General features: G+C 48.6%; 1 protein-coding gene across 2 annotated transcripts in view; it reads right to left on the bottom strand.

The window, feature by feature from the left end:
• Positions 1–576: 576 nt before the first annotated feature.
• The window catches only part of LOC115866786 (phospholipid-transporting ATPase IB), a 529444-nt gene continuing 508584 nt past the window's right edge, over positions 577–21436 (bottom strand). For both annotated transcript variants that reach the window (XM_060287727.1, XM_060287726.1), the window contains exons 36-37: positions 14322–14413; positions 577–2987 (exon numbers count right to left, since the gene is read on the bottom strand). In XM_060287727.1, coding sequence (XP_060143710.1) covers positions 2890–2987; positions 14322–14413 — 190 coding nt within the window. In that variant the 3' untranslated portion in view covers positions 577–2889. The remainder of the gene's footprint in view (positions 2988–14321; positions 14414–21436) is intronic.

Here is a 21436-nt window from a genome sequence, read left to right as displayed (position 1 = left end):
GGCTCGCGTGTTAGGGTATCACTCCAAGTGTTAAAGAAACGGCATCTCCTTTCTCCAAAGCACAGGGCAAGAAGAGAGAATGTGACACTGGTCAAGAAGCCTGGAATATTCTGCCTAGAGACGGGCTAGGCCACTGGCCCTGAGTGGAACCTGCCACTTCAGCCCAGTCCAGGGTCTGGCTCCGCGGTGCCGACCTGCCAGCCCGTGTGTCACTTTGTGTGTTGCAGAGTGACAAGTCCCAGGTGGCATCTCCACTGAGCTGACAGTATGCAGCTTAAGTCTGGCCCACCCTACTCCCCGGGGGAGCGCTTGTGTGTGACACTCTGACCTCAGTTTAAAGATAGGACAAGTGACACGGCCCCCGAGTCGGCCCGGCTGAACGTCATACATCACACGTAGTGACAGCTGTTCCTCCTAGAACCCAATTTAGTCATCTGGCTACAAGGTAGCTTAATCACAGGGGAGAATAAATAGAAAGGCATCCCTCCAATGCTTGCTTCTGTGTGCATGTTTCATGACTGCAAAGACTGTTTAGTCTGCTTCTCAAGGGAACTGGAAAATACACTTAAAATACTCAAAAGTCTGAACTGTATTTTAATGTAAAAAATAAAAACCAAAAAGCCCCAGATAAGCGCACACTGTAATTCACAAATCTGATTCGGAAGGCTTTAAGTTCAAGAACGAGCCAAGTGTTTGACCGAGAACTGAGTCTGAATTCCCTTTTCCAACTAGGCTTAGGTCCCAAATGAAACTGAATCGTCAGGGTGCCTCACAGGACTCCGTGAGAACGTCCGTGTCTCCTCTGCACTCGGGGCTTTAGCCCTGCGCCCACCTTGCTCCGCTGTGCTAATTACAGGCACATATTCTGCTGTGATTCCTGCATGACGGTCCTTCAGCCACTCAGCTTGCTGGGTGCTCCAGCGTTTCAGTTGCCTTAGACCTTGGGGAGGAAGGAGTGGCAACTGGACCTGCCTGTTCGCTGCGTCGTTCTGCTCGCCCTGGAGCCCTCTCTGGGTCCCCGTCACCTCACGAGCGGGGGATTCGTCTTTGTGGTCCACGCAAATCATACTCTAGATTATCTCCATGCCCGATGAGATGCGGGTGCTCCGAAATGATGGGGAGGAAGCAGGATGCCCTGTTGTTTCACTTCCTGACGTAGCTCAGCCCTCCCCAGGGGGGCCGTGCCGTTTTAAGCATTTTCTCCATGCCCGGTGAGATGCGGGTGCTCCGAAATGATGGGGAGGAAGCAGGATGCCCTGTTGTTTCATTTCCTGACTTAGCTCAGCCCTCCCCAGGGGGGCCGTGCCGTTTTAAGCAGCAGCAGCTGCCCGGAAGTGGTGAAGTTAAGTCAAATCCCCAAATCTGGTCCGGCCGCCAAAGCTGCGAGCAGAGGACGTGCCTCCAGACCGGGCGTTTAGGAAGGGCTCCAGGTGCCGCTTTCCCGCCCCAGGGCCTCCGGGTTCGGTCCCCGTTCAGAACGTGGGACTCCGTGCTTCAAAGTCAGGGACTCGGCACTCCCCTTCCTCGGCTGAGATTCGGGGCCCCTCACGTGCAGAGAGCCGCCTGCGCCTAGCACTGGCTGGATAAGGAAGGAAAACCTGTCAGTGTAAGGAAGGCTGTTTCCTTGAAATGTTTGGAGTTCTGTTCACTTAAAACCTGTGTCCATGGACACCTGAGGCTGATCGTGACAACTGTCTGGGCTTCAGGGCTTGGTTTCAGAAATTTCTACTGAGATTTGCAGGAAAAGTGTCTCCCTCCAACGGTCGTCTTCCTCAGCAGCCTCGGGGGCCCGCCCTCTTCCCACTGGGTTACTCATCGGCTCAGATTCCGGAGCGACAGGTGTGCGCCTTCGTTGGGATGATGTGCTATAAATTCACTCAAAAGGCAAAATGTGCTCTGAGCTCCCAAGAGAACAAGCGTGGGTTCTAATTTAAGCAGGTGCCCAGGTCCAGGGGTCTGGAGGCCGGGAAGTGACTTCTGAGAGCCTGACCAAGGTGGGCAGGGCCCCAGCGGCTCCACCATTGCCCTGACCTGCAGGCTCCCCTGTCGTCAGAAAGAGGCAGATAGAACAGACACTTAGAATCTACGTGAATTGCTACGTTTCTTTAGTTATAGAGGAAGGGGTTTCTGGCATCCATATCTGAATCTGGGGAGAAGGAGGGAGGGCGGGGGTCTGGGCGGTGCCCGCTGCCACCATGCACCAAGCGTGGGAACAGCCATGCAGCAGGTCTGAGTGTGGGGCGCCCGGGCAGCAAGGGTGCAGGGACCATGGGGACCCCGACGGGCCCGCCCTGCTGGGAATGTGACTGAGGTTCCAATAATCGTTCTCAGGTTTACCACCCAGATATCTATGTTGTGATTTCACTGCAATCAGGACGTTTATGCCAACTTCATACAAACAAAGGGGGGAATCAAAGCAAGCTGGCAGCTTGCCTCCAGTGAGGTTTACACGCTGACCACGGACCGAATCTGTGCGTTGACAACACAGGAAGTCGGCGTGCCCACTGCAGCCCCACCAGGTGGGTTTCTCATGCACCGTGAAACCCACTCTGTCTTCTCCCAGAACCGCCGGGACTGATGTTGAAATACTGGTGAAGCATAATGTTTTTAATTTCACACCTCACAGGGCACAGTTGAATGCTTCGGAACAGCGTAAACAAAAGTCAGGCCAAGCACTGCGGATGGACGAGTGGGAAGGGGGAAGGTGGCTTCCCCTGCGGCCCGTGTCCAGGTTTCTGAGGGCATCGAGAACTAACAAACGGGTGGGCTAAGGCCACGGGATGTGTTTCCGGTGTTCTGGCCACTGACACCCGTGTCTTCTGACAAGCACGTGTTAACACTGGGTGCAGCAGACCATCTCTTTCGGAGGCTCCACCGGGAGACCGCGTCTTACTTCTTCCTGGATTTTTGTTTGGTGGTGTCGTAGGCGCGGACTATTTCTTCCTGGGTCACGGCCCCGTGCTCCTCTTGCGAGAAGGCGTACCCATCTGGAAGAAGAGCACAGCGGGGCTGGTTAGGGGACCAGGAGAGGCTGCTCGGGGGCTGCAGCCGAGCGTCTGCACACTGGCCTCCGCAGCCTTGGATGGGGGTCCAGAGACCCGTGACCCCCTTGAAGGGGTGGGTGGCCAAGAGTGGGCAGAGGCCGGGTGGTTCTGTGCTGATGGGATGGGCAGGGCTCGGGGCTGGCCTCCCATTTCTGCCTGTGAAGCATAATCAGTGGGTCACTGGTCCACGGCTGCACTTTCCCACCACCAGTCAAGGGGAAAGGCAAAGTCATTCTGCGCCGGAAATGTCCCAATCTGCCCGAAGCTGCAGGCCAGTCGGTAATTTCTGAAGCTGTAAACATGCCAGGTAGGCAGATAGGCACATGCTAACGGTAAAGGCTGGCAAAGTGCACACAGTGCTGGGAGCTTGCCTCACTGAAATCGCATGGATGTGGACCATAATACATTGCAGCGGGTTTACTTTTGGGTAAATAAAGAAAAAGATCACTAGATAAAGTCAAGAGGAATTTAATGATTGGCCCAGTGGCTACAGAAAGACTGGTTTTTACAGTCAGTTCCAGTAATGATGCTGGTGACGACAGCAGACAGTTATCGAATGCTCCGTGTCTCAGGCACTGTTGTATGTATTATGCACACATAGCTCAGTTCTTCCTCCCGACAGCCCTATGAGATAGGTGAGAGTTCTTCCCGTGTCACAGGTGGGGAAACTGAGGCACAAGGTGATGTCATGACTTGCCCGAGGGCCGGCGCTCTCCTGCAGCTCCGTCCTGAGGTTCTGAGACGGGGTTGGCATTCACACCCCAAGGCAGGGCTGTCCCTCCTAACTGGCCCTTCCCACAGGAGGGACATTTGCAGGAGTCCCTCTCTGTTGGCTGACCCTTCTGGGTCAGGGGTACGGAAACGTCCTGCAGCTGGATTAGACCTTCTGAGCAAAAGACGTCACAGGCAGCAGCATGCCTTTTGTCTGTGCATGTTTATGGCTGTTACTGGAGCTGTTAGTTCGTCATATCCTTTAAAGGAGAAGAAAAGAGAAATCTTGCCCATGTATCGTCCTGGATTTCTCTTTTTAAAATCTTTAATTTTATTGATATATTGGAGTATAGCTGATTAACAATGTGTTAATTTCAGGTGTACAGCAAAGTGATAGTTATACATGTACCTATTCTTTTTCAAATTCTTTTCCCATGTAGGTTATTACAGAGTATTGAGCAGAGTTCCCTGTGCTATGTCCTTGTTGGTTATCTATTTTAAATATAGCAGTGTGTACATGTCAGTCCCTAACTCCTAATCTATCCCTACACCCCCTCATCCCCGGTTCCATAAGTTCACTCTCTAAGTCTGTGATTCTGTTTTGTAAATAAGGTCATTTGTACCAGTTTTTGAGATCCTGCATATAAGTGATATATCATGGGATATTTGCCTTTCTTTGGCTGACTTACTTCACTTTGTATGGTAATCTCCAGGTCCATCCATGTTGCTGCAAATGGCATTATTTCATTCTTTTTAATGGCCTTGTAATGTTCCATTTTGTATATGTACCACATTTTCTTTATCCGTTCATCTGTCAGTGGACATTTAGGTTACTTCCATGACCTGGTTATTGTAAACATTGCTGCAATGAACATTGGGGTGCATGTATCCTTTCAAACCATGTTTTTCTCCAGATATTATGCCCAGGAGTGGGATTGCTGGATCATAGGGTAGCTCTGTTTTTAGCTTCTTAAGGAACCTCCACACTGTTCTCCATAGTGGCTGCACCAACTTACATTCCCACCGACAGTGTACAAGGGTTCCCTTTTCTCCATAGCCTCTCCAGCATTTCTCGTTTGCAGACTTTTTTCATGATGGCCATTCTGACTGGTGTGAGGTGATATCTCATTGTAGTTTTGATTTGCATTTCTCTAATTAACGACGTTGAGCATTTTCTCATGTGCCTCTTGGAAATGTGTGTCTTCTTTCAAGAAATGCCTATTTAGGTCTTCTACCCATTTTCTGATTGGGTTGTTTGTTTTTTTGATATTGAGCCATATGAGCTGTTTGTCAATTTTGGAGATTAATCCCTTGTCGGTTGCATCATTTGCAAGTATTTTCTCCCATTCTGATGGTTGTCTTTTCGTTTTGTTTGCGGTTTCCTTTGCTGTCAAAAGCTTTTGCGTTTAATTAGGTCCCGTTGGTTTATTTTCGTTTTTATTTCCATTACTCTAGGAGACGTATCAAAAAAGATACTGATGGGGCTTCCCTGGTGGCGCAGTGGTTGAGAGTCCGCCTGCCGATGCAGGGGACACGGGTTCGTGCCCCGGTCCGGGAAGATCCCACGTGCCGTGGAGCGGCTGGGCCCGTGAGCTGTGGCCGCTGAGCCTGTGCGTCCAGAGCCTGTGCTCCACAACAGGAGAGGCCACAACAGTGAGAGGCCCGTGTACCGCAAAAAAAACCCCCCAAAAACGTGATGCGATTTATATCAAAGAGTGTTCTGCCTATGTTTTCCTCTAAGAAGTTTATGGTATCTGGTCTTATATTTAGCTCTTTAATCCATTTTGAGTTTATTTTTGTGTATGGTGTTAAAAAATGTTCTAATTTTTTTTTTTTTTTGCATGTAGCTGTCCAGTTTTCCCAGTACCATTTATTGAAGAGACTGTCTTCTCTATTGTGTAGTCTTGCCTCCTTTGTCATAGATTAATTGACCGTAGATGCATGGGTTTATTTCTGGGCTTTCTATCCTGTTGCATTGATCTATATTTCTATCTCTGTGCTAGTACCACACTCTTTTGATGATTGTAGCTTTGTAGTATAGTCTGAAGTCAGGGAGCCTGATCCCTCCAGCTCTGTTTTTCTTTCTCAAGATTGCTTTGGCTATTTGGGGTCTTTTGTGTCTCCATAGAAATTTTAAGACTTTTTTGTTCTAGTTCTGTGCAAAGTGCCACTGGTAATTTGATGGAGGTTGCACTGAATCTGTAGATTGCCTTGGGTAGTATAGTCGTTTTGACAATATTGATTCTCCCAATTCAAGAACATGGTATATCTTTCCATCTGTTTGTGTCATCTTCGATTTCTTTCTTCTTACAGTTTTTGGAGTACAGGTCTTTTGCCTCCTTAGGTAGGTTTACTTTTGGCATTTTATTCTTTTTGATGTGATGGTAAATGGGATTGTTTCTTTAATTTCTCTTGCAACTTTACTAAATTCATTGATGAACTCTAGTAATTTTCTGGTTGCATCTTTAGGATTTTCTATATGTATTGGGTTTGCCAAAAAATTCGTTTGGGTCTTTCCATAGAATGTTATTGAAAACACCTGAACGAAGTTTTTGGCCAACCCAATGGTATCATGTCATCTGCAAACAGTGACAGTTTTACTTCTTTTCCAATTTGGATTACCTTCATTTCCTTTTCTTCTCTGATTGCCACAGCTAGGACTTCCAAAACTATGTTGAATAAAAGTGGTGAGACTGGACATCCATGTCTTGTTCCTGATCTTAGAGGAAATGCTTTCACCTTTTCACCATTGAGTATGATGTTAGCTGTGGGTTTGTCGTATATGGCTTTTATTATGTTGAGGTAGGTTCCCTCTTTGCCCACTTTCTGGAGAGTTTTTATCATAACTGGGTGCTGAATTTTGTCAGAAGATTTTTCTGCATCTATTGAGATGATCGTATGGTTTTTATTCTTCAATTTATTGATGTGATGTATCACACTGATTGATTTGTGGGTAATGAAAAATCCTTGCATTCCTGGGATAAATCCCACTTGATCATGGTGTATGATCCTTTTAATGCATTGTTGGATTCGGATTGCTAGTAGTTTGTTGAGGATTTTTGTGTATGTTCATCAATGATATTGGCCTGTAATTTTCTTGTTTTGTGGTATCTTTATCAGGTTTTGGTATCAGGGTGATGGTGGCCTCATAGAATGAGTTTGGGAGTTTTCATTCCTCTGCAATTTTGGAATAGTTTCAGAAGAATAGGTATTGACTCTTTTCTAAATGTTTGATAGGATTCACCTGTGAAGCCATTTGGTCCTCAACTTTTGTTTGCTGGGAGTTTTTAAAATTACAGTTTCAATTTCAGTACTTGTGATTGGTCTGTTCATATTTTCTATTTCTTCCTGGTTCAGTCTCGGGAGATTGTACCTTTCCAAGAATTTGCCCATTTCTTCCAGGTTGTCCATTTTATTGGCATACAGTTGCTTGTTGTAGTCTTATGATCCTTTGTATTTCTGTGGTGCCTGTTGTAACTTCTTTTTCCTTTCTGATTTTATTGATTTGAGCCCTCTCCCTCTTCTTCTTGATGGGTCTAAAGGTTTATCAATTTTATCTTTTCAAAGAACCAGCTTTTAGTTTCATTGATCTTTTCTATTGTTTTTTTGGCTCCTTTTTTTTTTTTTTTTGGCGGTATGCGGGCCTCTCACTGCTGTGGCCTCTCCCATTGCAGAGCACAGGCTCTGGACGCACAGGCTCAGCAGCCATGGCTCACGGGCCCAGCCGCACCACGGCATGCAGGATCTTCCCGGACCGGGGCACGAACCCGTGTCCCCTTTGTCTCCATTTCATTTATTTCTGTTCTGATCTTTATAATTTTTTTCCTTCTGCTAACTTTGGGTTTTTGTTTGTTCTTTCTCTAGTTGCTTTAGGTATAAGGTTAGGTGGTTTATTTGAGATTTTTCTTGTTTCCTGAGGTAAGATTGTAATTGCAATAAACTTCCCACTTAGGACTGCCTTTGCCGTGTCCCATAGGTTTTGGATCATTGTGCTTTCATTTTCATTTGTCTCTAGGTATTTTTTGATTTCCTCTTTTGTTTCTTCAGTGATCCATTGGTTGTTTAGTAGTATATTATTTAGCCTCCACGTGTTTGTGTTTTTAATAGTTTTTTTCCCTGTAGTTTATTTCTAATCTCATAGTGGTGTGGTCGGAAAAGATGCTTGATATGATTTCAGTTTTCTTAAATTTACCGAGGCTTGCTTTGTGGCCCAGCATGTGATCAGTCCTGGAGAATGTTCCATGTGCACTTGAGAATAATGTGTATTGTGCTGCTTTTGGATGGAATGCTCTATAAATATCAAGTCCATCTGGTCTAATGTGTCATTTAAGGCCTGTGTTTCCTTTTTGACTTTCTGTCTGATCTGTTCATTGATGAACGTGGGGTGCTAAAGTCCCCCACTATTACTCCGCTATTACTGTGTTACTGTTGATTTCTCCTTTTATGGCTGTTAGTATTTGCCTTGTATGTTGAGGTGACCTTATGTTGGGTGCATATATATTTACAATTGTTATATATTCTTCTTGGATAGATCCCTTGATCATTATGTAGTGTCCTTCTTTGTCTCTTGTAATAGTCTTTATTTTAAAGTCTATTTTGTCTGATATGAGTGTTGCTCCTCCAGCTTTCTTTTGATTTCCACTTGCATGGAACGTCTTTTTCCATCCCCTTGCTTTCAGTCTGTATGTGTCCCTAGATCTGAAGTGGGCTTCCTGTAGACAGCATATGTACAGGTCTTGTTTTTGTATCCATTCACCCAGCCTGTGTCTTTTGGTTGGAGCATTTAATCCATTTACCTTTAAGGTAATTATTGATATGTATGTTCTTACTGCCATTTTGTTAATTGTTTTGGATTTGTTTTTGTAGGTCTTTTTTCTTCTCTTCCTCTTTTGTTCTCTTATGATTTGATGACTAACTTTAGTGTTGTGTTTGGATTCCTTTTCCTGTTTTGTGTGTGTATCTATTGTAGTTTTTTGGTTTGCAGTTACCATGAGGTTTTGATATAGCAGTCTGTATATAAACAAGATTGTTTTAAATTGTTGGTCTTTTAATTTCAAACGCATTTCCAATATCTTGCATTTGTGCTCTCCTCTTCTCATGACTGCTGGTTTTGATATCATATTTGTGTGCAGACAGTTTCTTACCTCTACTGTATGTTTGCCTTTACTGGTGAGCTGTTCTGTTCATAATTTTCTTGTTTCTAGTTGTGGCCTTTTCTTTGCTGCCTGGAGAAGTTCCTTTAGCATTTGTTGCAAAGCTGGCCTGGTGGTGCTGCATTCTCTTAGCTTTTACTTGTCTGTAAAGCTTTTGATTTCTCCATCAAATCTGAATGAGAGCCCTGCTGGGTAGAGTATTTTTGGTTGTAGTTTCTTGCCTTTGATCACTTTAGATACATCATGCCACTCCCTTCTGGCCTGCAGAGTTTCTGTTGAGAAATCGGCTTATAACCTTAGGGGAGGAGAGTTCCCTTGTACATTATTGCATCCCTTGTTGCTTTTCTCTTACTGCTTTTTTTTTCTTTGTCTTTCTTTTTGTCAGTTTGTGTCTTGGCATGTTCCTCCTTGGGTTTATTGTCCCTAGGACTCTCTGTGCTTCCTGGACTGGGGTGACTGTTTCCTTTCCCATGTTAGGGAAGTTTTCAGCTATTTGCTCTTCAAATATTTTCTCAGGTTCAGAACTTTCACTCCTGTGGGAGAACTTGTGGTATAATTATTTTCCAGTTTGTGGGTTGCCTATCCGGCGGGTATGGTATTTGCTTTTATCAAGATTGCTCCCCTCCTGCTGTCTCGTTGTGGTGGCTTCTTTGCTTTTGGATGTAGGGTGTCTTTTTTGGTAGGTTGCAGCGTTTTTTTGTTGATGTTGTCCAGCAGTTGGTTGTGATTTTGGTGTTTCTATAAGAAGAGGTGAGCTCATGTCCTCCTACTCTGCCATCTTGTTACCCTTCATCCTGGATTCTTACTTTACTCAAACATTTGGCTTAAAAAGGAAAGTTTCTGGACTATAAAGACATACAGTAGCACTGTCTAAAAAAGTCCTTGTGGGATGGAGGAGAGGAAGTGACTTCCTGCTCTGATCACACTGTAAACCAAGTCTCCCTCCCCCCCAGGGCTGGCTGGCCAGCTCTTCCTGAGAGCATGCCTTTCAGCCTGAGAGGACCCCGGGGCTCAGGAGGGCCACCCTGGGAGGCAGGAGGTGTGGGCTGAGCTGCAGAGGTGGCCTGGGAGCCACTGAGGACACGGCTGGGCAGCAGGGAGCAGGTGGGAGTGAAAGAGTAAGAACACAGGTGCCCCCATGGGGCGTCGGTCGAGCTGCTCACCTGCATTTCTAACAAGACCAAACCCACAGCCCAAAGGCCCCACCCTGGGACAGCAGCCCGAGGGCAGCGTGAGCCCCTCCAGCCTGTGCAGGCAGGCGGCTCATCCTGCCCTGGGTGGCCCTGGCGCTCCTGGGCTTCCTCCCGGCCCACTGCTTCCTACAAGGAGGCTGTGCTGGGTCTCCCAGCCTCAGGGGCTTCCTGGGATCTGAAGAGGAAATGCCTCCTCTCACCTCTGAGCTGTGGGGTGGAGGTGACGGTGGACGAGGAGGCCTTCTGAAACCTGTGTGGCTGTGGGCACTGCAGCCCTGGTGTCCAGGCCCCAGCGTGCTCTTCGTGCTGTGGGCACTGCAGCCCTGGTGTCCAGGCCCCAGCATGCTCTTTGTGCTGGGTCTTGGCTGCCACGATGTACCAGACCAGCTGCCTCTCCCTGGGCCATTTCAGGGCAAATCGAGCAAATAGCCCTGTCTCCTCCAGCAGTAAGGCTGGGCTCTGGACAGCGTCCACCTTCCAGTTTCCTCAAGGGGATGTTTCTGGGCATGTCGGTTGTTTCCCGAGCTGGCCCCAGAGCTGTCCTCGGATCCCCCATGCTGCTGGGTGGTGGGCCTGCCACCCAGGGGGACGCTTCCCTGCAGAAGGGGCCCTGACCCCGAGAGATGGGGACACCGTGTAGCTCTTCCCTCCCCAGGGAGGTAGGTGACCGCGGGGCTCTCTGTCCCTAGCTGGCCATCCCCCTGCCCTGCTTTCAAGGTAGAGCTGAGCCCAGGGCCGAGGCGCCAGTGAGAAGCGCTCATTCCAATCCTCGCTTGGCTGTGACTTGGACACAGAACCGGGGCCCTTTAAGCTCTCCGTCTTCTTGGTTTACTTTTCTGTAAAATGAATGGGCTGGACTGGGCCAGGCCCAGGTCCTTCCAGCTCTTATCCACCACATGGGCGCCAGCATGGTTCCTTGGCTGGTGACGCCCAGGCCACAGAGCCCTCTCCTGTGGTTGGGACTAATTCTACGCTTGGCGCCCGGAGAGGAGGCCTCTGCTCCAGGCCAGGGACGGAGGAGCCTATCTTGACAGTCAGCCCAAACAGAGCAGTTACTACCTGCCTTTTAATGTGTTTTTTTGTGGGGAGGGGGTGGGGGGCAGGGGAAGGAATGAAGGGGACTTGCTGAGACGTAAACATGAACATTGTTTGCGACTGTCCTTTTGGGAAAAGCATCTGGAATTGTCTACCCCTGTTCAAGTGGAAGGGGCAGCAGCCCTGTCTTTATTTATTCGTTGTTTTCCACTCAGATCCACCTGTACCTGCGGGAAGCCAGCTGCAGTGCTCTCCGCAGCTCCTGTTTGTGTCATGGGTACAAGGGCCGTCCAGTGGGATAACTAACTCAGCCCCTCTGGAGTGGGAAGGGTTCTAGGCATCTGTCCTAAGGGACAGCAGAGGGAAGCTTCTGGTTCGATAGCAAATCTCTTCTCCCAGGGTCAGCAGGGTGCCCAGAGGTCACTACCAGAGGGCTTCTCCACCAGCTCCCCTGGGTGCATCCACCATCATGTTTCCAAAATGGGCACCAGGATGTTCTTAGTCTCTTCTGAGCTTAAGTGGACTTTGAATTTAAGAAAGAAAAGAGGACTTCCCTGGTGGCGCAGTGGTTGAGAGTCCGCCTGCTGATGCAGGGGACACGGGTTTGTGCCTCGGTCCGGGAAGATCCCACATGCCGCGGAGCGGCTGGGCCCGTGAGCCATGGCCACTGAGCCTGTGCATCCAGGGAAAAAAAAAAAGGAGAGTGGCCTGATAGGGTGGTCCTGGGAGCATGGGCGTCTCTGTGATTCAGATAAATATTTTCCTCTTAGAAACAAAGCCTGATAGGGTTAGAGCAGGACAGCAGGGACCATAATCACCCAGCCAGCCTCCGCCTGCCCAGCCTGACAAAGAAACACCATCCCTTCACTAGCTCCTGCCTGAGGGACGTTTAACTGCCATTATTTGCATCCAAACTCAGAGGGAGCCCCTGGCTCTTAGCATTTCCCACAGTCATTCATCTTCAGGAAGTCCTGACAGCCAGGAAGGAATGATGGGGGCCTGGAGAAAGCACTCAGTGGACCAGACCTTCCTAAGTGCTCAGCCATGGCCAGGATCCGGGGGTAGAATTCGGGTAGGTGCAAGGGCAGGTTGCATTTCTTGTTTGTTGTTGCATGTCTTGTCTGGTAGAACACTTGGTGAAGTCCATAAAATCATGTCTTTTTTTTTTTTCATTATTTTGGAATAAAACTTCTCTGAAATAGCGTTTTTTTGAATCGGAGCTCTCATAACATCTTAATGAAAGTAGCTATTTCCTGTCTGGGAAAAGACTCCTAATAGCACTTGGGAAATTGGGAACACTGTGTGGATGGTAAGGAAATTAGACCGTGTAGGAAACAATGAGCTCGGTTGCTAGTACTGTGTGCGGGTGGTCCATCAGAACAAGTGCTCCAAGACTAGGGCTTTTCCTTCCGGTTTCCTGGGAAGACTGAGGCCGGAGACAAGCAGAGGCCAGGAGCCCCGCCCGATGCTTGATGGCCTTCTCTGGTGGTCCGTGACTGAAACACCCTGGTATCCATTAGGGTCCTACTCCTAGTTGCTGAGGAGTGCCTTTAAAATGTGGTGTGATTTTAGCAGCTTGCCTGTTTTTTGTATTTGTTTATCAGAATTTTGGTTTGGTCCTTCAAAATACTGAGAGTTCATAAAACGTTTTGTAGTAGTCTTAAGACCCTTTATGGCACTCCCACGAAAGCTCTCGCGCCGCCTTTGCTGTCAGTGTCTGTTCTTTCTCCGGTCGGACGCTGCATGGCACGAGCCCTGCGTTTGGGGAACCAGTACTCATGTTCTCTGTGCCCATCACCGTGAATCCTCACAGGCTGTGTAAGATGCAGATGATTCTGTTTTTCTCCTCAGAGGAGAAAACAGACGTTTAGAGAAATATGTAAGTGGCCTAAAGTTATTCAATTTGTGGCAGAAAAAACAAGTAATACCTAACATTTGGACTCCACGCTGTCAGGCTCTGTTCCAGGCACTTTATGTGTACAATCTCAGTGAATCCTCCCAGTAACCCCAGGGAGGTTCTCACGTCACCTGTTCTACAGGTGTAGGAACAGCGGTTAACTTACCTAAGGTCACAAAGTGGCAGAGCTGGGACGGGACCGCAGGCAGCCCGGCTCTGAGGTGGAGCCCCGAACCTCGTGGCTGGGACCCCGCCACCCAGCCTCCTCTGGACTCAACCTCTCTCGAGGATCAGAGGCCGTGGCTGGGGTCCGGGGCCCGGGCTCTGCGGGGCCACTTAGTGTGCCGACCTGAGGCTCTTGGCCAGGTGGCTTGGGGCCGAGAAGCCTCAGAGAATGCGGGGCATGTGGGCCCTGCTGGGAGCTACTGCAGCCCCTTCTCCCACGGGGATGTCCAGGTGGGGGCGGTCACCGACGGCCATGACGTCCCACCTGTTCCTTTCCTTCCCTCTGTTGAGAAAGTCTGCAAAGATGTGTTCACCGTGGGGGGGCGGAGCTCAGCTGAGCCGGGCAGAGGTCCTCCAGCACCTGTCCTAAGGGTGCAGTGAGGCTTCACTTTCGACCCCTTGTTTCCGTCTCAACTCAGGAGAGAAAGGAGAGCAGAAGTGGGGCGTCAGTTGAAGGGATGGGAGTGCAGGCGGGGACGCGGCAGGATTCAGAGGCAGGAACCAGGGCCTCAGCTGGGGAAGGGAGGCTGCCTGCGCAGGGGCCCCTGCACTCGGCTGCAGCACCCTCGCCTGCCCGGCAGCCCCAGGGGCTGGATTGCAGGTGAGCCCATCCCCTCCTCGAGCTCCATCTGGCGTTTCCCCGCCCCCCACCCCGCTCCTCTGGGCTCTGACGCATCCCCACAGACCCTGCTTGGCAGAAACGGGGCCTGGCCTCCAGCTGCAGGGGTGGCGTGTGGGGCACAGCCTTCCTGGGAAGACCAGAGAGACTTCCCCAGTGATTGCCATTGTTGTGATTAATATGCCAGTAGCGTAGGGCTACTTTGGGGGGAACCATGTAAAAGGAGCATCACTTCAATCTTAGAAAGAATCTGATGGGGAGGCTGCCACAGGAGCTGAACCACATCAGATCTGAAGTTTACGGGTCGTGTCATTCAGACATTTGACTGGATCCCGGGGAATCGCCTACCCACCGGGTGTACCTGCCTGGGGCCAGATACACCATTTCCACTTCCGGGTGTAGAGCCTGGCAGTGGTCCGCACCACGTGCCGGCGGGCTACTCACGTGGCACTGACTGCTGGAGGGAACCTCCCCGGAAGTGGGTGGGCGGCGTCTTCCTGCCCAGCCTCTTGAGCAGCCGGTCTCGCTCGTTGGTCCTGGGGGCACATCACACACGGTCAGTCTCCGGCCACGAGGACACCTCTCGAAGGTGCTCAGAGAAAGAATGGCTTCAGGTCGTAACACGAAACAGACCGGGAAAAGGCTGCCCCACGTCAAGGAGAACGTCCCGTTTCGTCAACTGCCCCTCTATTTACAGCAGATGCTGCCTGGATGCCTCGAGAGCGGCTCCCTCCTCTGAAAACCCGCTCTGCGCGCACCCCGTCCCTACACGACCCTCGGAGCCCCGCCTGCCTCCTGACGGCAGGGGACCAGGGCCCCTGCCTCCGGGGCAAGGAGTGAGCTGTTGCTCCGGTGAACGGAAAGCTTCCATTCCACCTGCCCCCCGGGCCTGGAGCCTCGCCTGGGTGCCCCAGGACCCGGCCAGAGACAGTTGCCTCTGCAGAACCTGATGCTTATTTTGAACCACAATGAAAACCAAGGTGAGTTTTCTTTGAAAACACAAGGATTAGGCGTGCTTCCTGCCTCTCCTGAAATGGTCCCTCCTCCAAGGCTGCCGCAGCTCTGGGGCAACACGGAGGTTCTCCCTAGAGGACAGTTGGGCTTTACTACCAACCAAAGGTGGGGGGTTGGGAAATGCTCGAGAGTGGCCCCGATTTCCTGCTGCCGGGGTGTCACCGGGCTTGCCCCCAACAGACTGCGGTGTACAGCGTTGGCCGGCACGCTCTGTAACGGCTGAACTGTACCCCTCCAGACTGCACCTGCAGGAGCCCTTACCCATTCCAGGGTCTCAGGATGGGGCTGCATTACGAGACGAGGCCTTTAACGTTCACATGAGGTCATCGGGGTGGCCCTAATCCACCTTATGGATTAGGGGTCCTTATGGGGAGAGGGGATTAAGACACACACACTGAGGGACGGCCATGTGAGAACACAGGGAGAAGATGGCCTTCACCTGCAAGCAGAGGAGGGAGGTCTCGGAAGGAACCAGCCCTGGAACACCTTTGCTCTGGGACTTCTGACCTCCAGAACCGTGGGGAAATACACCTCTGTTGTTTCAACCACTTGCTGTGCAACACTTTGCCACGGCAACACGTACATCCCCAGTCTGCTGTCTGGGAACTTGAGGGCGCGGAAGTTGGAAGAGCTGCAGTTGCTTGTGGTCCAAAGCCCCTCCCCCCAGCCCATCCAGGCCTGAGCCCAGGGTCCACTTCACGCTCCCCCAAGGGCCTTTGCAGGAGGAGCAGGGCCCAGCTACTCTCAACAGTCCTATGAGCTGAAGTTCACTGTGCTCTTGGGTTTCTGCAAGAGAGCAGTTTCTGATCATCTTGGCTGAAAGAACAAGGTTTAATTCATCACCAGCTCAGGGCAAGCCCCAGCCTACCCACCTTGGGAAGATGGCTGATGAGAACACACACTTTTTCTGTCCCCTCACACTGCCTCTCCCTTCTCTCTCATCTTTCCTTCCAGGGGCCACCTTAACCGCCCTGGGCCACAGGGATGAGCAGATGCGCGGTCCTCGTGTGGCCGCCTGACGTCCGCAGCTCCCGTGCTGGCTGCTCTCAGGGCTGTCCTCCCTGTGTGACCCACACCGGCCACGGTTCCTGCACAGAAGGCACTGCCAGGCAGCTCCGAGCCCAGCTGAAAGGGGCTCCCTGAGGCCCTCCCCGCTGGGACCCTGGTGAGATGAAGGCATACCTCCCCAGGAACTGAGGGACTGGGCGCTCCACCCCGCCTCTCCTGGACCCTCTGACGTTTCAGGTCCAGAAGGTCCTCCTAGCGCTGGGGCTCGTGAGAACCTCACAGAGCCACGGACAGGAAGGGCTCTCTGAAATCATGCATCCCGGTCTCTAGCTGGGCGGCTGAGGAAACAGCCTCAGCCTCGCCAAAGGGCACAGGGCACTGTGCTGGGCAGACGTCTCTAATTCCCGCGTGGGACGGCGTATGCTTTTCTCTCTTTTTTATAATGAAATATTCAAACACAGAAACTAGTGCAGAGAACATCCACCAACCTGCTCAGCTTTAGCCAACGACAGCACCACCCTTTGGCCCTGCTGTGTCCTGCAGCCCTTCCTCCCATGTGGGGAGGGGGACATGGGGCCAAGGAGACATGTCCACCAAGAGCCCACACCTGCCCCCAGCCCAAGTACGTGAGACCTTAGAAGTCCCTGCCCAGGAACGCCCAAGCTGGCATCCAAGGCCAACCTGACCCCCTCGCTAGCTCCGTCTCCCTAGAAGTAGACCACACAGCCAGGGTCCATGCTCTGAGGCCTGGGGGGTGGCCAGAGGGTGGTTGTAGCGCGGGACGTGTGGACTGGGCTGTCCACACGCGAGTGCAGGTCCCCTGCCGGCGCAGGACAGAGCTGGGGTGGGGCTGGGGTACACAGGGCAGCTACCTTTTCCCTGTGTTAATCACCGTCTCCGGAGAATCTGGGCATCACAAGGCACTGTGGTCTTCACCCAGGTGTGTTAATCAAGGTACATGGCTATTACAACTTGCACACACTCAGACACACCCTCCACTTGTACTCTTGTACCATGTCCTGCAAGTGTTGGAAAAGTTGAAGCTAGAAAGGGGTATAACATTTACCATTTATAGCATTCTATTATCTATAGATGGTTTGAAAGCCATCTACTCACAAAGACATAGGAAAAAGTGAAGAAACACAATCAGATATTTACTTTGGTTAATTCTGGTTAATGAGAAGAAAAGAAAAAAAGGAGTACAGATTAGCACAGGGAAATGAGATTTGGGTTTATAAACGAAAACTCTTGACAAAATACTACAAACCAAATTCAGCAGTATAATGAAAGGATTACACAACCTTACCAAATGGGATTTATCCCAGTAACGCAAGGGTGATTCAACATACAAAAAGCAATTAATATAATACACCACACCAACAGAATGAAGGAAGAATATAATGATCATCTAAATTAATGCAGATCATCTGACAAAATCCAACACCCTTTCATAATAAAAATACTCAGCAAACTAAGACGGGAAGGGAAGTTCCTCCACATAACAGCATTTATGAAAAACCCACAACTGACAACATACTCAATGGTGAACGACTGAAAACTCTCTCTATGATCAAGACAAGGATGCCTGCTTTTACCACTTCTACTCAACGAATTTACTAGAAGTGCTAACTAAAGCAATTAGGCAAGATTCCAAGTTTTTTTTTTTTTTTTTGCAGAAACAAATATTTATCCTATGATTCATAGGGAATTACAAGGGGCCCCAGATAGCCAAAACAATCCTGGAAAAGGAACACCACAGTTATAGGACTTACACTAACTTATTTCAAGAGTTAATATAAAACTACAGTAATGAAAATAGTGTGGTACTGGCATCAGGATACACATATAAATCACTGTAATGTAGTTAAGAGTCATACGTCTATGGTCAGCTGACTTTTGGCTAGGGTACCCAGACCATTCATAAGGAGAGGAAAGTCTGTTCAGCATATAGGTCTGGAGTAACTGGATTTCCACACTCAAAAGAATGAGGTTGACCCCTTACCTGCAATCACATATAAAAAGTAGCTCAAAATGGATCAAAGACCCAAAATATAAGAGCTAAATGTTTACGACCTTGAATTTGGCAATGTTTCTTAGATATGACACTCAAAGCATAGGCAACAAAAGGAAAAAATAGATAAATCGGACTTCATCAAAAACCTTTGTGAATCAAGACATTATCAAGAAAGTGAACAAACAACCTAATCCTAAACAGACATTTCTCCAAAGAAGACAGATGTCCAAAAAGCACATGAAAAGATGCTCAACATCGCTAATTATTAGGGAGATACAAATCAAAACCACAATGAGATTTCACCTCACACTGGTCAGAATGGCCCTCATCAAAAAATCTAGAAACAGTACATGCTGGAGAGGGTGTGGAGAAAAGGGAACCCTCCTATACTGCCAGTAGGAATGTAAATTTGTACAACCATTATGGAGGGCAGTATGGAGGTTCCTTAAAAAACTAAATATAGAACTACCACTTGATCTAGCAATCCCACTCCTGGGCATATATCTGAAGAAAACCATAATTCGAAAAGATACATACACACCAGTGTTCACTGCAGCAATGTTTACAGTAGCCAAGTCATGGAAGCAACCTAAGTGCCCATCGACAGAGGAAGGGATTATGATTGGTACATATACACAGTGGAATATACTCAGCCATAAAAGAAGAACGAAATAATGCCATTTGCAGCAACATGGATGGACCTGGAGATACCATGCTAAGTGAAGTAAGTCAGAGAAAGACAAATATCATATGCTATCACTTATATGTGGAATCTAATAAAAATGATACAAATGAACTTATTTACAACAGAAACAGACTCACAGATCTCGAAATCAAACTTATGGTTACCAAGGGGAAACATGGGGGGAGGTGATAGGAGCTGGGGATTGACATATACACACTACTATATATAAAACAGGTAACTGACAAGGACTTATTGGTATGGCACAGGGAACTCTACTCAATATTCTGTAATAACCTATATGGGAAAAGAATCTGAAAACGAATGGATGTGTATATATGTACAACTGATTCACTTTGCTGTACACCTGTAACTAACAACGCGGTAAATCAACTACACTCCAATAAGAATTTTTTAAAAAGGGAAAAGACAACCATAAAATGAAAGTATTTACAAACCATATAGCTGGTAAGGGTCTAGAGTCCAGAACATATCAATAATCCCAACAACTCAACAGCATAAAGACGGACAAACCAAATCAAAAACAGGCAAAGGATCTGGATACGTTATTCGAAGAAGAAACACAACGGCCTACAAGCACATGAAAAGATACTCAACATCATTAGTCATTAGGGAAATGCGGGTCAAAACCACAAAGAAATAGCACTTAACATCTACTAGGATGGCTATAAGTGAAACAAGAACAGATAATAACAGGTACTGGAGAGGATGTGGAGAAACTGGAACCCTAGCACATTACTGGTGGGTCTGTAAAATGGTGCAGCCATTGCTCTTCACTAACTTCAACATGGAATTACTGTCTCACCTAGCAATTCCACTCCTAGGTCACATTAGCCAAAAGAGCTGAAAATGGACTCAGACACTTGTACACCAATATCGAGAGCAGCATTATTCACAAAAGCCAAAAGATGAAAACAATCCAGACATCAACTGCTGAATGGATAAAGTGTGGTCTGTCCATACGATGGAAAATTATTCAGCCACAAAAAGGAACACAGTATGACACATGCACAACACGGAAAAACCTTGAGAACCTCACGGTGAGTGAAAGAAGCCAACGCCGTAGGCTGCGTCTTGCACGGTTCCATTCATATGAAATGTCTGGAACAGGCAAATCACAGAGAACGAGCATCGGTTCCCAGGGAGCGCAGGGCATCCCGGGGGTGCTCAAAGCATCTGAGGTTTCCTTTCAGGGAGACGAAAATGTTCTGGAACTAGACAGGGGTGACGATCGCACATCATCATGAAGGTACTAAACGCCACTGAACTGTACTCTTTAAAACGGTAAATCTTATACACAGGATGGATAAACAACAAGGTCCTACTCGAGCACAGGGAACTACATTCAGTATCCTGTGATAAACCATGATGGAAAAGACTGAAAAAGAATGTATTATATATGTGTAACTGAATCACTTTGCCATTCAGCAGAATTTAACACAACATTGTACATCAGCTATACTTCAATAAAATTAAAAAAAAATAAAAACCAGGAGAAGGAATGTGTCCTGAATTGGAGGTAAATTCCCTCCCATCACCTGAATGGTTGGTAACGATGTCATCTTCATGGTTTATTTCTCCGATGGTGGGGGTGGAGTTCAGTGCTTGCTTTGACCTTTTTCCATCCCAGCTTAGGCATGGGTGCTGCCTGAGATCTGTCCCCCCACATGGAAGGTGCAGGTAAACACCAGTGATAGTGGTGAAAGCCCATCTCACACAGCCCCTTAAGGCAGGCTCTGCTGAGAAGCCACCGCCTCTCCAGGGAGGTGGTTGGTGCACTCCTGTCTCAAAGAACAAGCAGCGTCAGGAAGGAGCAGAGAGCTGGCAAGCGTTACTCGCGAGAATAATAAACTTTTACGTCCGCGTTTCTGTCAGGAGGCTGTTCCTGCTAAAATCACACACGCGTAACTGGCACAGAGCAGAATGCGGAGAATAGAGCAAATAATTACAAATCTGTTGTTTGGTCTTGTCAGCAGTTACAGCTGGTAGGAATCACAGCTGACACCACAAAGCAGCCAAAAACATAGGTATTTTTAGAAACTTACTGTTAAATGATGGCTGGATGGTCTTCAAAACATAAATCTGACAGGTTCCTCAAGATAAAAGCGAATCAAAGTCCCCGTTCCTTCAGGTAGGGCCAGACACCTATCAGGCTATCAGACTGCTGAAATTCTAACCCACTTTTTTTCTTTAATTATTTATTTAATTTTATTTTTGGCTGCGTTGAGTCTTCGTTGCTGCGTGTGGGCTTTCTCTAGTTGCGGGGAGCGGGGGCTACTCTTTGTTGCGGTGCCCGGGCTTCTCATTGCGGTGGCTTCTCGTGGCAGAGCACGGGCTCTAGGCACGTGGGCTTCAGTAGTTGTGGCACGTGGGCTCAGTAGTGGCTCGCGGGCTCTAGAGCACAGGCTCAGTAGTTGTGGCGCACGGGCTTAGTTGCTCCGTGGTATGTGGGGTCTTCCTGGACCAGGGCTCGAACCCGTGTCCCCTGCATTGGCAGGCGGATTCTCAACCACTGTGCCACCAGGGAAGCCCCTCTAACCCACTTTTAAAGATCCCTAGGGAATGAGACTTCATAGCCTCAGTTGGTAACTTATGTTACTCATTATAATCTGAGCATTAGGAAATGAGAAACTTTGGGCTCAATCATATTCCAGACCTGCCCAGGCCTCTGTAGGATGAGGGGGGGAAAAAAAAAACCCTCACCTTAGTTATGTAATGAGGGAGAATAGCAAGAATAAAACAAATCAGAATAGGTTTTCCAGCCTAAGATTCCAATAAGATAGCTGTTCTACCCTGAAGGTAGGAGCCCTTCATAAATTC

The sequence above is a fragment of the Globicephala melas genome, chromosome 18 (genome assembly GCF_963455315.2).
Source record: "Globicephala melas chromosome 18, mGloMel1.2, whole genome shotgun sequence".
Classification (NCBI taxonomy): domain Eukaryota; kingdom Metazoa; phylum Chordata; class Mammalia; order Artiodactyla; family Delphinidae; genus Globicephala; species Globicephala melas.
Note: the sequence above shows the minus strand (reverse complement) of the source record. Positions and strands in the feature narration are given on the sequence as shown.